The following is a 20,464-nucleotide window of genomic DNA, read 5'->3' on the forward strand; positions in this document are numbered from 1 at the left end:
AATTATTACAAGAAATATTTTAAATCCCTTCTTAACCTACAATAATAATGAAGTATACTAACTATCAATATTATAAAATATTATGAAATTTATACCTCTAAATAATTAAAACACCCCCCTACCCCAGAACCCCCCCTGGATGTGCATAGGAATCTAACAAAAAGAAAAGGAATCATTTTAATTATAATGCGAGAAAATTAGTTAATGGATCCCAAATCCCCTTAAAAGATTTAATAAACCCTAGACGTTCTGCCATAATCTTTTCATATTTATATGTTGCACATACAGTTGTCCACCAAAAACTAAAATTAATCCTATCAATGTGTTTCCAATTAGACGTAATCATTTGAACCCCTATTCCTGATAAGATCATAAAAAGACGACTATTATTTTTATTCAAAGTGGGTTTATCCTGAAAAATCGTTTCAGAAATTATTGCTTCATATGTCAAAGGAATAGAGGATTGAAGAATATTGTTAATTTGCCCCCATATCGACTTCCAAAAGGCAAGTATCAATGGACAAAAAAACAAAAGATGATCCAAAGTCCCAATATCAATATGACAATGCCAACATCTATATGACAATGCTAACATCTATTAGATTTAGAACTATCTACTTTATTCAACCGAACTGGAGTCCAAAAAATCCTATGTAATAAAAACAACCATGTTTGTCTCATAGATGCTGACATTGTACACTTTAATCTCCAAGTCCAAATTCATGGCCGAGAAACAGAAATATGCTGTTTTAACTCGATACTCCAAATGTCTCTAAGACTATTTTTAGGTTTTTTATTTAAAAATCCAGAAATCAATTTATACCACTGGGCAGCCTGATGTCCTATTAGATCTGTTTGGTAGCAAAGGATTTGCAAGCTGAAATAAGTTTTTAAATTTTTCCATTCAGGGAACCCCGTCTGAATAGCCTGCTTCAACTGCAAGCACCTATATTGTTGAGTATTCGAAATTCCAAATGACTGCTGCAGTTGTGAAAACTCAAGCAGATTACCATTAGAAATAATATCATCTAATGTCCTGATATTTACTTGCATCCAATTCTTCCAAGCAATCCCAGCACCGCCTATTTGAATCTTGGAGTTTAACCATAAGGACTGTAAAGTAGAATTCATTATTGGTACCTCAGTTAATTTATCAATAAATTTAATTGTTTTCCAAGTATCCAATAAAATTATGTTATCCTTAGCATATTTATGAAATCTGATACTTAAAACATGTGGAAGTCTCATAGGGGACACCAATTTCCATTCCAGAAATAACCAATCTGGTTGATGATCTATAAGCTCAGGGAGGATCCAATACATACCTTGACGCAATATATAGGCTTGATGGTACCTATAAAAGTTTGGAAAATTTACCCCACCCTCCACAATTGGTTTTTGCAATGATACTAAAGCAATTCTTGGTTTTTTCCCAAGCCAAACAAATTTAGTTAGAATATTATTTAATTTTTTGTAAAAGGACTCTTGAAAATAAATTGGTAACATACTCATTTGGTAACAAACTATAGGCAAAATCATCATCTTTACTGTTTGAACTCTCCCCCACCAAGATATATGCAAAGGATTCCATTGCTCACACAATTCTGTAATCTAATCAATTTTATTGTACTAATATTAATTATTTGTATAGCAGTTTAGATATGCTTGATAGACGGTAGATCAAGAAACAAACTTGAAACTTGGCGTGCATCACTCTGTACTTCATTTTTCCTTAAGTCCTACTAGAACAGTGGAATATACCCTCCCTCCAACAGGGGGAGACAGAGCAAATTCCTGCTTTATTTACTATACAAGCCAGTGCATCAGGTATCCTGTCAGTATTCTTTGGGAACCTGTCTACATTGTTGAGCCCTAAGATCTTGCCTGCTGTCCATTAGTTTATACTTCTATCCACAAATCCCGGAGGACTGGAGAAGGGCAGATGTGGTCCCTCTCCACAAAAGTAGAAGTAAGGAAGAAGTAAGCAAATTAATGGAAACGCTTTTAAAATAGAGAATGGCAAAGTTTCTGGAATCCTGTGGATTACAGGACCTTAGGCAACATGGATTCACTAGAGGTAAGTCTTGTCAGACAAATCTAATCAATTTCTCTGACTGGGTGACCAGAGAATTGGATAGAGGGAGTGCACTAGATGTAGTGTATTTAGATGTTAGCAAAGCCTTTGACAGTGTTACAAACAGATGTCTAATAAATAAACTGAGTGCCCTCAGGATGGGTTCCAAAGTGACGGGCTGGGTCAAGAACTAGTTGAGTGGAAGGCAACAAAGAGTAGTGATCAATGGAGATCGATCTGAGGAAAGGGATATTATCAGTGGTGTACCTCAAGGTTCTGTTCTTGGGCCTAGTCTTTTTAACATTTTATAAACAATATTGCTGAAGGGCTGTCGGATAAGATTTGCCTCTTTGCAGATGATACCAAAATCTGCAATAGAGTAGACACCCAGGATGGTGTGAATAACATAGAAACATAGAAATAGACGGCAGATAAGGGTCCACGGCCCATCTAGTCTGCCCACCTTAATGTCCCTCCCCTACCTTTGCCCTGTGAATAGATCCCATGTGCCGATCCCATTTGGCCTTAAAATCAGGCACGCTGCTGGCCTCAATCACCTGTAGTGGAAGACTATTCCAGCGATCAACCACTCTTTCGGTGGTCTGGTGAAAGTTATCTTATGTGGTGTTTTTGTTTAAGCATATAGGATGGGAGGTGCGGGGTGCAGGTTGCATGTGGATATCTGATGTACTGTTCTGTTTGCTGAGGCATTTTCTGTCTTTTGTGATGTTGGCTATTGTTGTTGTGCTGTTGTGAAGGGCATTAAGCTGATATCCAATTTTGGCTGTTTTGTTTTGTAATTATTTTCAATTTTCAATAAAACATTTAAACCTTTTTTTTTTTTTTTTAAAGAAAGACCTGGTGAAGCTTGAAAAATGGTCTAAGATTTGGCAGCTAAAATTTAATGCTAAGAAATGCAAGGTCATGCATTTGGCCTGTAAAAACCCGAGGGAACGGTACAGGGTGAAGAACTTATGTGCACGACAGAAGAGCGGGACTTGGGTGTGATTGTATGTGATGATCTTAAGGTGGCCAAACAAGTTGAAAATATGACAGCGAAAGCTTTAAGAATGCTAGGGTGCAGAGAGAGGTACGGCCAGTAGAAAAAAGGAGGGCCCCAAATACACGATACACATTTTAAAAATTCAGAAGCACACCTGAGAAATATGTTGAAATCCTTTACCGCCCAACCTGAAGCATGTTATTAATTTACAAAAAGGCATTCTCTAATCCTAAAGAATTATACTGGGTATACATTGACTAGAAAATGTGATTACGCCCAACTTCTTTTTTCAGGACTTCCTAATTTACCCCTGCCCACTGAACATTCCCCTTATTCTCAAATGGCCTTCTCCATTTGGAACCTATTATTCTTTTAAAAAAAAAAAAAAGGGCCTCATTTCTCCTACGTACTAGCCTCGCAATTCCCACTTCAGACAGAATGCACTGGTTAGAATTTATACTCACTAGCTACTAGTGATGTGACACCTCAGACTAGTCAAGCAGTCAGCAAAAGGTTTGAAAATAACAGCACACAAAGAAATTTTTTTTACTAAAAACGGAATAGCAAAAAGTGACGTCATAAGATAAACTTATGGTAACGTGCCAAATATTGAAAAAAATGCAGAAATTAAGAACCTTAAGAAACTCTGTGATACAGTCCGTTAACTGTTTGTGCCCTTGGATATTCAACTCCAGTTCATAAAACCTGGATAAGAGTTTAGATTCTCTGCCACACTGGTTGCAACTGCAATAAAAAAAAAAACAACATATTAAACCATTTAAAAAATAAACTTTGTCCATCTGACTTACTCCAATAAACAGTTTTACATATTCTTATACATATACTTAATACTGCCAATTCCCCTGAGAAAATTAACCAACAACTTCTCAGGAAAATCAAAGAATTATTTCATAACCAAAGACAATGATTTAATACATGAGTCTCAAAGTCTTGTCCTCAAGGGTTTCAAGCTAGTCTTGCTTTCAGGATTTGCACAATGGATATGCATACAATATATCTGAAATCAATGGAGGTAATGCATACAGGGGAAAATTAGGTTCTTATCTCGATAATTTTCTTTGTAGTAGAAGGACAAAGGATTCCAGACAGTAGGTTTTGTATCCCTGGTCACAAATTGCTTGCAGAAGGATGTCATACAGCTTTCAACTCTGCCTCCTTCCCCACCTTCAGTTTGTGCCAAAGCAGTTGATCACCAGTATAAGAAAAGAAAATAGAAGGGGGATGATGAAACCTCCCCAACAATACAGTTCTGTTCTTCTCTGTAACAAAAAGTAAAATTGAACAACATTAACTCAAACCAACATTAGGTGAAACTAACAATCCACTTCTTAATGTGAAACCTGTGCTAATAGCTCTGGAACTCTTGATCTAATTGTTTCTTTTTTTTCTTTCTTTCTTTCTCTTTTTGTACATGCTTATCCAACTGGCTGGAAAATTCTTCATCTCCGGACTCCCATGATCTGTCCAAGGCAGAAAGCAGGCAAAGTAACTTATAGGATGGGACGTCTGGAATTCTTTGCCCTTCTACTACAAAGAAAATTATCAAGGTAAGAACCTAATTTTCCATTGTAGTGCAAAGAACAAAGGAAACAGGACAGTAGATGGCATACCAAAGCAGTCCCCATGTGTCTAGGGTGGGACAGATGAGCCTACCTGCAAAACCGAGGACCCAAACGCAGCATCCTCACAAGCCGCTACATCCACACTATAGAACTTCAAAAAGGTATGAGAGTAGACCATGTAGCCGTCCTACATATCACCTCGGGTAGCACTGCCTGAGACTCTGCCCCAGAAGCCACTCCTCTGGTAAAGTGAGCCCTTAGCTATATCGGTGGCTGTTTCCTATAGCCAATGTATGCCAATGAAATTGCCACACAAATCCATCTAGAAATAGATGTCTTAGAAGCCAGTCTGCCTTGTCTAGCCCAACTAGTCAAAATAAAAAGATGAAAGTCAATGGTCTTTTCTAATGTAGTGGAGCAAAGCTCTCCTAACATCTATCGCCTGCAGTAGATTTATCGTGCTTCTTCAAACCTGTGGGCTGGAACATGGGTATACAAACTTCCTTTTTTTTTTTTTTTTTCCATTATATTTTTATTTTCAAATTTTACAAAAAGTGTACATAATAATAAAATACAGTTGATAAATGCATGGTATCACTTTTATATCTAACACAATGTATGTCTGAATTTGATTTTCCCCTTCACCCTCCCCCCACCCTTTTATTGCTTTAATATAATATTTTTAATTTTCAAATTTTATAAAAGTATACAACATATTAGAATACAATTGATAATTATTCAATAACATATTTATATCTAATACAATATATTCTGGATAAATTTTATTCATTTTCCCTCCCCCCACCCTTCTATTATTTTTTAATCATATGTTACATTTTGTATCATATATTATAATATATTATATATAAATTGTTTTCCTTACCCCCCCTATATGTGTGTCATAAAAAAAAAAAAAAATCTCTAAAAGAAGAAAAGAAGAAAAAGTATTCTATTATTTATTCATTACAGTATTTTGTCAATGGCCCCCATATTTTTATAAATTTATTATATGTCCCCTTTTGTATTGCTATTGTTCTTTCCATTTTGAAAATATGGCATATTGTATTCCACCAAAATGTGTAATTTAGGTTGTTGTAATTTTTCCAATTGTTAGTTATATGTTGAATGGCAACCCCTGTCATAATTAATAAAAGCTTATTATTTTCTGGTGAAATTTGACTTTTTTTTCTCATCATTGTTCCAAATAAAATTGTATCATATGATATTGCAATATGATTTTCCATTAATTTATTAATTTGTGGCCAAATTGAATTCCAAAAAATTTTAATATAAGGACAATGATATAATAAATGATCTAATGTCCCTGGTTCTAGATTACAGTGCCAGCATCTATTAGACTTAGAACTGTCTAGTTTTTGTAAACGAGTAGGGGTCCAAAAAGCTCTATGTAATAAAAAGAACCATGTTTGTCTCATAGACGCTGACACTGTACATCCCATTCTCCAAGACCAAATTAGTGGCCATTGAGATGCATTAATTTGATGTCCAATCTCAATGCTCCAAATGTCTCTTAGACCATTTTTTGGTTTTTTATTCAAATATCCAGATATTAATTTATACCACAATGCGGCTTGATGTCCTAGGAAGTCTGCTTTAAAGCATAAGAACTTTAAACTATATTGATTGTTTAATGATTTCCATTCAGGGAACCCAACCTGAATGGCCTGCTTCAATTGCAACCATTTAAAACTTTGTGTTTTATTAAGACCAAATCTATGTTGCAATTGTGAAAAATCCAGCAGTTTACCTTCTGAAATAATATCATCTAGAGATCTAATTCCTGCAATAATCCAGTTCTTCCAAAGGATTTGAGCTCCGCCAATTTTGATCTTGGAGTTTATCCATATGGATTGATTAGTTGATTTATATATTGGGATGGGTGTTAATTTATCAATAAATCTCAATGTTTTCCAAGTATCCATTATTATTTTATTTTCTCTGTATCTTTTAGGTATATTAATACTTGGTAAATGAACTAAATTTAGGGGAAACATAAGGCGCCATTCCAAATATAACCAATCTGGTGCATTATCTATAAGTTCTGGGAGGATCCAATACATACCCTGACGTAGAATATAGGCTTGATGGTACCTATAGAAATTTGGAAAATTTACCCCTCCCTCCTTAATTGATTTTTGTAAGGTTACTAAAGCTATTCTAGGTGTTTTACCAAGCCAAAGAAATTTTGTTAAAATTCTATTAAGCTTCTTATAAAAGGACCCCTGAAAATAAATAGGTATCATACTCATTTGGTAGCAAACCACAGGCAACATCATCATTTTAATAGTTTGAACTCTGCCCCACCAAGATATATGTAATGGGTTCCATTGTTCACATAACTCCATTACTTTTTTTAATACATATTTTTCATTTTCTTTTACAGTATCTTCAATTGTTTTTTTAACTTGAATGCCTAGATATTTAAATCCTTCTTCTTTCCATATGAATGGAAAAATATCAAATAATCCTTTTACACAGTAAACATTCAAGGGTATAATTTCAGATTTATTCCAATTAATTTTATAACCTGAAAATTTGCCAAACTTATCAATTAATTCCAATAAAGAAGATAAGGTAGACTCTGGATTTCTCAAATAAAGCAAAATATCATCAGCATAAGCCGAAATTTTATATTCCATATCTGAATATGGAATTCCTTGTATCTCCCTCGTTTGCTGTATTGCTAACAATAAGGGTTCTAATACAACATCAAATAACAAAGGAGATAAAGGACAACCTTGTCTAACTCCCCTCTGCAATTGAAAACCATCAGATATCTTATTATTAATATTTAATCTTGCAATCGGGAAGCTATACAATGTTTTTACCATTTGTATAAATCCAGAACCTATACCAAACCATTCTAAAGCCTGATACATAAAATTCCATTCTACCCTATCAAATGCTTTCTCAGCATCTAATGAAACTGTAAAAGCCGGTTCATCCATTTTTTTTGATATGGAAGGCTGAAACAACCTTCGGGAGGAAGGAAAGGACTGTGTGCAGGAAGACTCCCCACTTCTGTGATTCTGAGAAAGGGTTCGCTGCATGAGAGCACTTATAAAAGTGTGAGACAGTCACTACTAGGAACATGGTTCCGTAACTAAAGCGCACCAACAATTGCGCGCCACTGGTCCCGCCACTTTAGACCGGTAATGTTACCACTGTGAGGGGGGTATGGGGGGAAGCCCCCAAGTACATGTAGAAGTCCTCGCGCTCCCAATGGGGGATGGTTTTGAGGGGTGAAGCCACCCAAATACACTTAAAACTTCCGTTTTCTGTTAAGTTTTCAGAGTTCGGGAGTTTTTCAGTGTAGTGGGCCACACCCCCCCCCCAATGGGAGCGCGAGGACTCATACATATAGTGGGGAGGTTCCACACACACACACTCTCACAGCACTAATGTAACGGGTTTAAAGCGGCGGGACCGGCGGCACACATACGTCCTGCACATGACTGACAGAGAGCTTTTGTCCTGCGCTCAATTGATAGGTCACCTACGAACACTGTCTTCACAGTGAGGTCCAACAGCAATGATTGGTACAGACTCATACTAAAAGCCTCTTAAAATGATGTTAGGGTTCCATGAAGGGAAAAGTTGTTGTACGGATAGGTGCAGCCTGAACACAACCTTTAGAAATCTGGTCACGTCTGACTGAGAAGCCAAACAGTCTTTCTTTCCTCAAGTTGTAAAGCACAAGAGACCAGCCACTTGTACTTTGAGGGATCCTACTGCTAGACCCTCTCTAGTCCAGCTTGTAAAAAGGCCAAGACTACCAAAACTGGAGCGTTAAAGGGCTCCACATTGTTTTTGTCGCACCAAAGCTAAAGAGTCTTCCAGGCCTTCACGTAGGCCGTGTGACTGTCATAGGCTTCTTAGTTCTAAGCAGAATAGCGATGACTTACTTCTGGGAATCCTCTACACCAAGCATGTCAAACTTAAAGGCTGACACGGGCCAGATAAACAAGGTTTAAGTTTATGTGGGTTGCAAAAAACCAAAAACGCCATTTTTCTTTTTTAATTTATTTATAAGATTTTCAATTTTAGACCCAAGCATTACATTTACAACTTGATAATGATCAAATAAGTTTACCGTATTTTCACTCATATACCGCGCACCTGTGTAAAACGCGCACACAGATATACCGCGCGGGGAACACAAATTTATGTAATAAAATGTTAATATAGCGCGCACACGCGTATACCACGCATGCTAAAACCTCCTCCCGCCTACTCCGAACTGGCATCCTCCCCTCCGCTCGCGTCACCCCCCCTCCCCCTCTGATCCGAGATAATCTGATCCGGCATTCCCCCTGCGAACCGGCATCCTCCCCCCCCCCCCACGCTCGCGTCACCCCCCCTCCCCCGCGATCCTACATCCCCTCCCATCACCGCAAATAGAACTCTTACCCGATTGGGCACCGGCACCAGCACCAATGCACAGCATGTGCCAGTGCCCGAAGATCCTCCCTCATTGGTTTGGGCTGGGCTGGGCCGGGCGGTACGAGAGAGATCCTCCTTCTTCCTCTGCTGGGCTGGGTTTCAATGAGGCGGTCCATTTGAAATATTTTTGAAGGGGGATTGGTGCTAACCTGCTCCAAGTAGGGGATTGGACAGGGGAGAGGGTATTCTTATGTAATTGGTTCTTAATTAGGATAGTGAATGGAGGGCTATCCTTAGGAATAGATATCTTGGGTGGTGGAGGGATTGGGGGGGGGTTGAGGGATGATTTGGAAATGGGGTTAGGAATAGGGTTTGGGGGTCCTCATTGGGACATGGGAGGAGGAATTGTGGATATATAGGTTTCTAATTCTGGTATTTCTCTGGTGTAGTCCAAACTAGCTCATGGTTATTTTCTATACATACTTTCAGTTGATTAGCACTCTGCACTGCATTTTCCCAGGTGCGCTACCTATAAATTCTGGGGCTCAGTAGCTGGGACAGAGCTCTGGATGGATGATTAATTTTTTTGATATAACCCACTCATCTGGACTGCTTTAACAAGATAAGGAATACATTTTATGATTTTACTTGTTCATGTGCAGATATTACAAGTGTAAAACATTACAGTGTCCATAACTACTTTAGATAATCCTTTACTGGATTAAAAAGAGTATAAATCCATGATACCCTTAAGGAGCAAATCATTTAGAACTACTTTCTTTCTCTGTCTCCACAGACATTAGCACACTTGTTCTGGACTAGTCTGGTATGGACACTACAAAAACAGACAGACAATTTAACAGTAGGGTATTGCATCTTCTTTCTAAACATTTTGCCTCTACCAAAAAAAATGTTAAATTATGTTTCTTACCAATCTCCTCTATAAGTTGCCTGTCTTCTAGCAATCTAAGCTACAGCAGCAATACCAACATACAGAGCAATTGTAACACTAACAATACAAGCATCTTTGGAACAAATAGTTTAATTGCACCCCAAAATCAAGCATAAAATGAACAATTACAAAATTATACCTTCTACTTACACAGTAACATATGCATATTGCCCACAGAACTGTTTCTGGATGATATTTCGCACATCTGGAGTTTTCTGTTTGGACAATGTATCCTCCAACAGTGACATGAATAGCTTAGAAAATTCTTGTGCATCCTAAGGAGAAAAATACATTGAAGGGGTGGAAAAAGTAAAGGATTAGTAAAAATTTCCTTTCCTCAACTGGTAATTTCAATGCAGTGAGTTTGCATACTGAATAAGGCCCCTGGATACAGTGTAAAAAAAAACAAACAAAAAAAACCCACAATTTGATTCTTGGGAGGGACTTAGAGCCAATTGGCCTTACCCTTATTAAAAGGCCTCCATAACAAAAGCTGTCCAAGCAAACAGCAGAGAACAAACCTAAGAGAACTGTTGAAAGGAAAACGTGAGGTAGGTCTGATTACATAAAATTAAAGCCTTGACAAAAAGCTGAATGGAATGACAACAGTGTAACCTGCAAAGGTGAAAATAATGTGACAATTATAATTTGGAATTTTCCTGTCCTGTCTAATTTACAGAAACACTTGTGGATGATACAATAATTAAGAGATTGGGGAGGGTGAGTTACTCTGTTTTTTTTTGTGAAAAGTTGTAAAAGTATTTTATTATCTTGTCTGTACTCTGGCATGATTATATAAATAAAGAGTTAAAAAATATTCTATGACAAATGTCAAAAAGAAAAGTGTGGCAATTGGATCCTAATAATTCAACCACCAGGCATATGACAGGTCATGTTATCCATCAGTTCAAATATCAGACACGCATACATTTATGGAAAACAAGTATATTTTGAGATCTCTAGCCACCAAGGTAAACCATAGTTTTAATTCTAAAGCATTCTTCACTGCGATATAATGCTCAGAATTCATTTATTTAATTTGTTTTCTATCTCGTTTTCCCCAAAGAGCTCAGAACAGGTTACAGGTTAAAACATACATAACAGGTTAAAACATACATAACAGGTAACAGGTTACAATTTGCCTTAGTTACAGTGCAAGGTTATCAATATAAGATTTTATATTAACTCAACACATATACTAGGCTAATACCAATATATGTATATTATACAGGTGACAGCTCCTCAATCCTGGAATGATCTTCCAACATACATAAGAGAAGAAAAGAATCTAGATAAATTTAAGAGTAAGCTTAAAAGTTTCCTTTTTAATGATGCTTTTAGCGATTAACGATCTTTTATTATCATATTTTTAGTAATTTTCCCCCCCTATGTTATTACCTTTTTTTTTTTTTTTTTTTAATATGCATTGTAACCATTAATGAACTTTCCTTTTGTTTCTAAACAATGTCCAATAATCTATGTTTACTTTAATATTGTGATTTGTGTTTGTAACAGTATTTATTTATATAATATTTTACCTATGTTTTATAACTACGTGTTTTATTTTGTACATCGCCTTGAATTTTGATATGGCGATTAATCAAACTATTTAATAAACTTGGAAACTTGGATAAAAGAGAGGGCGGAATAGCCATCATCCTTGGAGACCACTTCAACCTCCAGATTATAGATTCCAAATCTACGGACGACCTAGAAATCCTCACCTGCAACCTCTCAAAACAAGGATTCACACACCACCTAAGCACCACTCTGTTCTACATTGCACCCAACAAATAGAACATAGCCAGCCAAGACTTCTTTGAATTTCTCCTTCTAAATACCTCCAAGGACAAATACAATCTTCTGTAGGGCGACATAAACCTCCATCTAGAAAACCATGATTCCCCTCCAGTTAAGGATCTACTTTCCTTCCTATCTTCCCACGGATTCGCCATCCCCCCGCGACCATTATCCATTACAAAGGTCACCACTTAAACCTAATCTCCTTCTCATCCAAAGACCCAACCCTCTCACCCATCAACCTTATAAACATGGACCGACACTATCTGGTCAGACCACCTGCTAGCCAGCTTTTTTTTTTAATTCTTTATTCATTTAAAATTTTACATCAAGTGCACAGAAAATATCAACAATAAAATTAATACATCACTTGAAATTCCTCAAATTTCTCCTTAAATAAGATTTATCCCCATCCCTCCCACCGTACTAATATCAAATAATATATATAATATAATAAATTCTGTCCTTCCCTTCATATCAAATAATGAAATACAAAAACCCACCCCCCACTCCATACTTTCATTTATGTTAAACAGGGAAAAATGATATCTATTCATTACAATAATTTATTAATTGTCCCTACACATCCTGAAATTTTTTAAAATACCCTTTTTGAATAGCTAAAGTTCTTTCCATTTTATAAATGTGACACACTGATCTCCACCAAAAACTATAATTCAATCTGTTCCAATTTTTCCAATTATATGTTATTTGCTGAATGGCAACTCCTGTCAGAATCATTAAAAGTTTGTTATTATTGGAAGATATTTGGCTCTTAGCTCTCATAGACATGCCAAATAAAGCTGTGTCATACGACAATGCTACATGATTTTCTAACAAACAATTTATTTGGCCCCAGATCGACTTCCAAAAAGCCATAATAAATGGGCAGTAAAACAATAAATGGTCTAAAGTTCCAGCATCGAGATGACAATGCTAACTTTTGACTGCTCCATGTGATGACCAGTTTGCTAAGGACAGATAGCAGGCCATCTAAGACAGCCATTGGAGAGTGCGGAGCTCTGTATTTCAAAGCGAAGGTTAGGTCTCTTATGACCCACCAAGAAGGTGAGACACTCTAGCGCATCCAGTCTTGAGTTGAGGCAGGATTTAATGACAACGGCTACACCTCCACTTCTGTGCTTCAGCAAGCTATCGCTTGGTGCTATCTTTAATCCAGTTTTCGATAATTAGGAAGATGTCCCAGTTGTTCTCTGCGAGGAGATCATTTAGCATATTGTCTTTATTGTTTACAGACCTTGCATTTGCCAGTGCAATTTTGAGGTTATTGGGCGTGGGTGAGGGGATGTGATGGGGATAGGCCTAAGGAAGCGGGGTCTTTGTACTAAGAATTTGCTGCGGGGAAGGTGACTCAGGTCACCATATCTATCCTGATCTGGGATGGAGGAATACATGCTAACAAGGAGAATAATTGGCACTAAATAGGAAAGAAGATATTGTGGCATTGGTATTATGAAGGCGGTGGGATTATGAATGACCATGGTAGCTGGACTGGGGTTAGAGAGCCTTGGTCTGTATTTCTGTTGTGATATTATTAATCTGTCCCAGCTATCTATTATGGTATGATTGGTGATAATTGGCCTGCTTCAAAGTTAATTAGTGTATTTGTATAAGGCGAAGTTTGAGTTTGTCTTATTTATTTCAGTGGTAGATGGGAGGCATGAGTGAATTAACTGGAGTTACTGGGGTACTGCTATGATTTGTGCTACTAGTTTTAGGGTACTTTGCAGTCTTTTCTGGTTTTGTTATTTTTAGGTATGTGTAGTGGTTAGGATGGCGAGGAGATAGTTTTTATAGCTACTTTATGCTCACAGACCTGAGACCTATGCCCACCCACCCCTATGCTCACATTACACTATACACCCACAACAATAAGGAGAAATTAGGTTCTTACCTGCTAATTTACTTTCTTTTAGCTTCTCCAGACCAGTAGAGGTTAATCTTTACGAATGGGTATATATCCAATCATGACCAGCAGGTGGAGACTGAAAACAAAACTGTGGGACAGTAAATAATATACCCCCTTCTCTATTTACATCAGTCTGCCGAATAGCCAAGCAGAACTAAGAACTGGAAAACAGAAAGAAAACAAAACTCCGAACAGGAGTAACAAATAACATACCCAAATGCTGTTGGAAAATGCAGAGGAGAAATATCAGAAGGAAAATGTCCCCACAGCTCGCCAGCTAAGCCAGCCGAGCCACAGACGCTGTTCTTTAATTCTCCCCGGCCCTAGAAAAATACTAGAACCCGCAGCAAAAAACAAAAACTGCCCGCGAAACAGCCCCAACAACAACAACAACAGACAGGGTGGGGACCTCTACTGGTCTGGAGAAGCTAAAAGAAAGTAAATTAGCAGGTAAGAACCTAATTTCTCCTTCTTTAGCACTCTCCAGACCAGTAGAGGTTAATCTTTACGAATGGGACGTACCAAAGCAGTCCCTCACACGGGCGGGACCCCCAAAGGGCTGACACCAGAACACACACACCGAACACCGCGTCCTGACGCGCCAGAACATCTACCCGAAAGAGTCTGACAAAGGAATACAAGGAAGACCAAACCGCAGCCTTACAAATGTCCACTAGAGGCACGAGCGACGACTCAGCCCAAGAAGCCGCCTGACCCTGAGTAGAATGAGCTTTGAGAAACTCCGGAACGGGCTGCTGCCCCAGAAGAGAAGCGGAAGCAATAGTCTCCTTGATCTAGCATGCAATCGTAGCCCTAGAAGCGCCAGCCCCCCTAAGAGGACCAGTCAGAAGGACAAAGAGATGATTTTATTTCCTGATCTCCTGGGTCCGTTGCACATAAGAGCGAAGGACCCGACCAACATCCAACTTGCTCAGCTGTCTTTGCTCAGAAGAGCCCTCCCAACTACCCAAGACCGGGAGGACCACAGATTGATTGACATGAAAAGGAAAAACTACTTTCGGCAGAAAAAGAAGGAACAGGCCTCAAGACAACCTGCTCCCTAGAAAACTCCAAGAAGGGAGCCCTACAAGAGAAAACCTGTAGCTCAGAAACACGCCTAGCGGAAGAAATGTCCACCAAAAAGACCGTCTTCAGAGTAAGGTCCTTCAAAGAGCAGCCGCCCAACGGTTCGAAGGGCGGGTGCATCAGAATAGAGAGAACCAGACTGAGATTCCAAGAGGGAACAGAGGACCGCACGGGAGGCCTGAGCACCTTGGCCGCCCGCAAAAAGCAAATCACATCAGGAATGGCTGTCAAACGCTGACCAGTCACAAACCCCCGAAAGGCTGACAAGGCCACAAGCTGAACCCGGAGAGAAGCCGAAGCCAGGCCTCTATCCAGGCCCTCTTGCAAGAACTCTAGGATGTTAGGCACAGAAACGCGAAGAGAGACCACTCCCCGCACCTGGCACCACCCCTCAAAGAAGTGCCAAATCCACACAGAAGCCTGAGAGGTAGAAAGCCTCCAGGACCCTAAGAGTGTAGAAATCACCCTATCTGAATACCCCTTCTTACCAAGGCGACCCCTTTCAAAAGCCAAGCCGTAAGACAGAAGGGAGACGGGTCGAACATGGGAATGGGACCCTGAGTCAGAAGGTCGTCCAAGGGAGGCAGAGGAAGAGGATCCGCCACCAGAGTGTCACCAGATCTGCGTATCACGGATGTCGAGGCCAATCTGGAGCCACCAGAACCACCAGACCCGGATGGCGAACAATGCTGAGAAGAACTCTGCCCACTAATGGCCATGGAGGGAACATGCACAACAGCCCCTCTGTTGGCCATGGTTGAACCAGAGCATCCAGACCCTCGGCCAGTCCATCCCTGCGACGACTGAAGAAGCGGAACACCTCGGCATTGCCACTCGTGGCCGTCAGGTCCAACAGGGACTGACCCCAAGCTTGCATTATCAACTGAAAAGCCACAGGGCTGAGACACCACTCTCTGTGATTTAAGATGTGACTGAGGAAGTTCGCCTGAACATTCTCCACCCCGGCCATGTGAGAAGCCGAGAGGTCCAGAAGGCGTGACTCCGCCCCAAAGAATGAGCCGAGCCGCCTCCTCCGCCACCTGAGCGCTCTTGGTGCCTCAACGATTGACATAAGCCACCGCTGTGGCATTGTCAAACCGGACTCTGACCGACTTGCCCATCAAGAGGGAGCGGAAGGCTAACAGCACCAGAGGGACGGCTCTGGTCTCCAACATGTTGATCGACCAGGACGCCTCCTCCATGGACCAGGTGCCCTGAGCTGAGTGACCCTAGATACTGAGCCCCCCCAACCGAGGAGACTGGCATCCGTGAGAAGCACCGTCCACTGCGATAGATCCAGACTCATCCTCTGGACCAGATGAGAGGTCTGGAGCCACCAAAGAAGACTGCAGCGCGCCAAGCCTCGCAGAGGGACAGGGACCTCCAAACTGAGCCTCTGGGGTGACCATCTACGGAGCAGAGCATACTGAAGAGACACATGTGGGCCCGCGCCCACCTCACAACATCCAGGAACGCTGCCATCGACCCCAAGACTTGAAGGAAATCCTGCGCCCGAGGACACCGGGACACCAAAAGAAGGCGAATCTGAGATTGCAATTTGCTTACCCGGGCCTCTGGAAGGAAGACCTTCCCCAAGGAGGTGACGAACAGAACCCCAAGGTACTCCAGATGCTGAGCGGGGACCAACCGACTCTTGGAAAGGTTGACCACCCAGCCCAGTGACCGGAGAAACTCAACCACCCGAGCCGTAACTTGGGCGCTCTCCTGCAATGACTTCGCCCGAAACAACCAGTCATCCCAGAAGGGGTGCACCAGAATGCCCTCTGACTGTAATGCCGCCATGACGACCACCATCAACTTGGCGAACGTCCAGGGAGTTGTGGCCAGGCCCAAGGGAAGCACACAGAACTGATAGTGCAGACCCAATATCGCAAAGCAAAGAAAGAGCTGAGGAGAGGCCCGAATGGAAACAGGCAAGTAGGCCTCCGCCAGAGCGAGAGAAGTCAGGAACTCCCCCGGCTGAACCGCCAGAAGGACAGATTGCAGTGTGTCCATGCGAATAAAAGGGAATTCTGAGAGTCCTGTTGACCTCAGTTTAAACCAAGGATGGGCCGAAAGGTCCCCTCCCTTTAGGGCCCCATAAAGGAAATGGCGTACCAGCCGATACCGCACTCCTGAGGGGACACTGGCCAACTGCTTTGAGATCTAGCAAGCGCTGAAGGGACTGGCGAAAGGCTAGCGTCTCCCATGTCACCTGACATGGAGAGACTAGATATGATCCGGCAGAGAGCGGGCAAAATTCAAGTACATAACCGTCCCGCACCACCACCAGGACCCACTGATCGGACGTGATCTTGGCCCACTTGGGCAACAAGTTGCGAAGCCGGGCACCCACGGGAACCAAAGGGGGCGCCGGCAAAGAGACATTGCGCAGGACGGGCAGCAGGGGAACCGGGGGGGAACTCCCAGCCCCCCGACGGGCCCCCTGAAAAGACTGCATGCGCTAAGCCAACCGACCCCGGGGAAAAACCGGAAGCCTGGAAAGAAGCAGTCCCATGCCCCAGGCGAAACTTGCGAAATTCCCGCAGACGCCCCGGGCAATGCCAACCCGAGATGCTGGGCGGGCACGGTCCTCAGGCAGACGGGGCACCTCAGAGTCCGTCAGAGTCTGAACCACCGGATCTAAGTCCTCTCTAAACAAAAAACAACCCCCGAAAGGGAAATTTTGGGAAGTTCAGTTTTGGACGCGGCAACCGCTGACCAAGCGCGAAGCCACAAGGTACAGCGTGCGGCCACCAAAAGTCCCAGACTTAGCAGCACCAAGTCACAAAGAACAACCCAGAGGAACGAGGCAGTCATCTCAAACTTCACCACCTCCTGATCCACTAAGGACCAGTCATCAGACTCACGATCCAGGACATGCTCAGACCACCGAAACACGGTGCGAGCCACCAGCCCCACACAAATAGCTGCCTGGACCCCCAAGGCAGAGACATCAAAATTATACTTAAGAAGTGTCTCTAACGTATGCTCCTCAGAGACCCTAAGAGCAGAACCGTCCATAACAGGCACTGTATGCCGCTTAGGAAGTGCCGAGACCACCGCGTCCCCCATTGGCGAAATTAAGGTAGCCCTATCCCCCTCCAGGATGGGATACCCATGAGCCAAGGCGCACACCAAACGAAACGGCGCCCGTAGACCACTGCGCCAACACAAAATCCCAAAAATCCTGACGCACAGGAAAAGAGCGGGAAACAGGACAGACCCTCTGAAGCAGAGGGGCCCCCATAGGCGGGGTCTACGGTGGCGCAACTTCAAAAATGCAGCACCAAGGAGACCTGCTACATCAGGTCTAAAAGCTCATCCCTCTGAATAAAAAGCGCACCACGGACGCATCTGCTCTGGAAGACGGGAAACCTGCCGCCCCGCTGCCAGCGAGCGTCCCCTCTAGAGGATCCTGGTAGCCCGCCAAAGCAGCCAGGTCCTCAACCATGCCAACACGCTCCTCCGACCACCAATTCGCAATCCAAGCCCCCCCGCGGGCGCTTGGATGAGGGAGGAGGAAGAGGGGATGCCAAACGAAAAGAGGGAGGCAAAGCCATAGGGGGCGCGGAGGGAAACCACCCCCGAAACCCCCCAGGTGCACGTGGGACCCCCAATTATCTGCACAAAGAAAGAAATTAAATTGGGGGCAAAAAACCCCTGGGGTCCCCAGGGACTCCCTGCCCCAGCAGCGGTCCTTGCTGAAACCTGCCCCTGTGTTTGCAATACAGGGGGAAGGTCACCTGAGGTTGCAGACAAAATGGAGGGGCCAGACAGAGAAAATGGTGAAGTTCCCGCCAAAAATGCTCCCTCCATGGGCTGAGAAGCCTGAACAGTCCCAGCCACTAAAACAGGCAAGTCGGCATCAGCTGTCAAAAAATCAGCTGAGAGGGAATCCTTCGGGGAATCCCTCCGTGGGCGGTTGGGGAAGACCGGGCTTCCCCACTGCTCCCAGCCGACTCGCGAGGCACCATCGGCGGGGAGCTCTGGGCGCCTGCAGCCGCTGCCGACGGAGTTCCACCACTTCACCGGCCCAAACTACCGAATTCAGTCCGGCCGCGAGTGCCTCGCGGCTGGACCTAATTGTGTCCCACTCCCCCGGAGAAGGGCACAATTGCTCCATACGCAACCAAGCTGGAAACAAAGTGCCGGTTAGAAGAAAAAATACAGTAAAAAAACATTAAACTGACAGGGAAGCAACCCTGCAGACCGGCACTACCTCAGGATTTTTTTTTTTTTACAGAACAGATTCCACAGGCTCTCGAAGCAATATGCCTTGCTTGATTTAGGGGGCAAGGCTTACTGCTGAGGCTCCTCTAAAAAAATGTGGGGAGGTGGAGGAAGTGGGGGGAGGGACCCCGCTCGAGACCCGCCGGGTTTGACACCCCCGAGGTCGGACGGATCCCCAAACAGGGCCCGCCCAAGCTCTGTCCGGCCAAAAACAGGGACTAGAAACCCCTATACAAATTCCAACAGCCCTACCAAGGGAGATGGGTACAGATCACTCAACACCTGCTGGAGACTGAAAGAAGACTGATGTAAATAGAGAAGGGGGTATATTATTTACTGTCCCACAGTTTTGTTTTCAGTCTCCACCTGCTGGTCATGATTGGATATATACCCATTCGTAAAGATTAACCTCTACTGGTCTGGAGAGTGCTAAAGAAATTAACACCAAGGATAAACCTTGGTCCCCATGTTCACACCTACTCTTATGCAGAAGACATCTACCTCCTATGTGTAGCAAAAGATACTTTCTCAAAGATGATTCAGTACAACGCCACACTAATAGAGGACCTGAACACATGGTCTCGCTAGCGCTTCCTCAAACTAAACAGACAGAAGACAAAAGGTACTATGGTTTGGCAACAAAACACTTTGCCACATCAAGAGTTCACCCTTGCCTCAGAAGATAAGAGAGCCATAAGCAGATCGTCTAAAATCCTTGGAGTCATCCTCGACTCATCCCTAACCATGAGAGACCAGGTCAGCTCACTGGCCAAGAAGTTCTTCTTCCATCTAAGACAGCTTAGAACCATTAAATCAGCCTGGAGCCCAACAAACTTCAGGATGGTGGCCCAAGCAGTCCTCTTCCCCTACCTTGACTACTGTAATTCCCTATACTGCTGTATTGCTGAGAAAGACCTTAAGAGACTACAATTGTTCCAAAATACACCAAGACCAAATATGAAAGGGTTATACCTCTCCTTAAGGAACTACACTGGTTGCCAGTCAGAAGCAGGGCCCATTTCAAGGTAGCATGCATGGTACATAAGGCCATATATGGTGAAAACTCAGCTGGACTTACAACCACCATCCAAATCACACAATCAAGGACAATCCAATGATAGAAACTACCACCCCCCTCTGCACGCCATGTTCAAAGGAAGGCTCTCTTTGAGACCACCTTCGAGTTTCAGGAGCCCAGAATCTGGAACAACCTCCCGGGCAGCCTTCGACAAACATCCACATACTTCCAATTCAGGAAAGCACTGAAAACTCACCTTTTTTCCTCAGTGCATTGATCCTTTCCCATGCAGTTCCCCTGCATGATATCTTCCATGCAATTTCTTTGTAATATCTATGTCTCTTTAACAATTGTAATATTGTAAAAGCTGCAAAGATTTCT

The 20,464-nt window shown here is 42.4% G+C and overlaps 1 protein-coding gene across 2 annotated transcripts in view; it reads right to left on the reverse strand.

Moving 5' to 3' along the window:
- Positions 1–20,464, reverse strand: part of USP48 (ubiquitin specific peptidase 48) — a 173,943-nt gene that overhangs the window by 143,174 nt on the left and 10,305 nt on the right. For both annotated transcript variants that reach the window (XM_033921536.1, XM_033921537.1), the window contains exons 5-6: positions 10,167–10,291; positions 3,713–3,821 (exon numbers count right to left, since the gene is read on the reverse strand). In XM_033921536.1, the coding sequence (XP_033777427.1) occupies positions 3,713–3,821; positions 10,167–10,291 (234 nt within the window). The remainder of the gene's footprint in view (positions 1–3,712; positions 3,822–10,166; positions 10,292–20,464) is intronic.

The sequence above is a fragment of the Geotrypetes seraphini genome, chromosome 15 (genome assembly GCF_902459505.1).
Source record: "Geotrypetes seraphini chromosome 15, aGeoSer1.1, whole genome shotgun sequence".
Taxonomy (NCBI): Eukaryota; Metazoa; Chordata; class Amphibia; order Gymnophiona; family Dermophiidae; genus Geotrypetes; species Geotrypetes seraphini.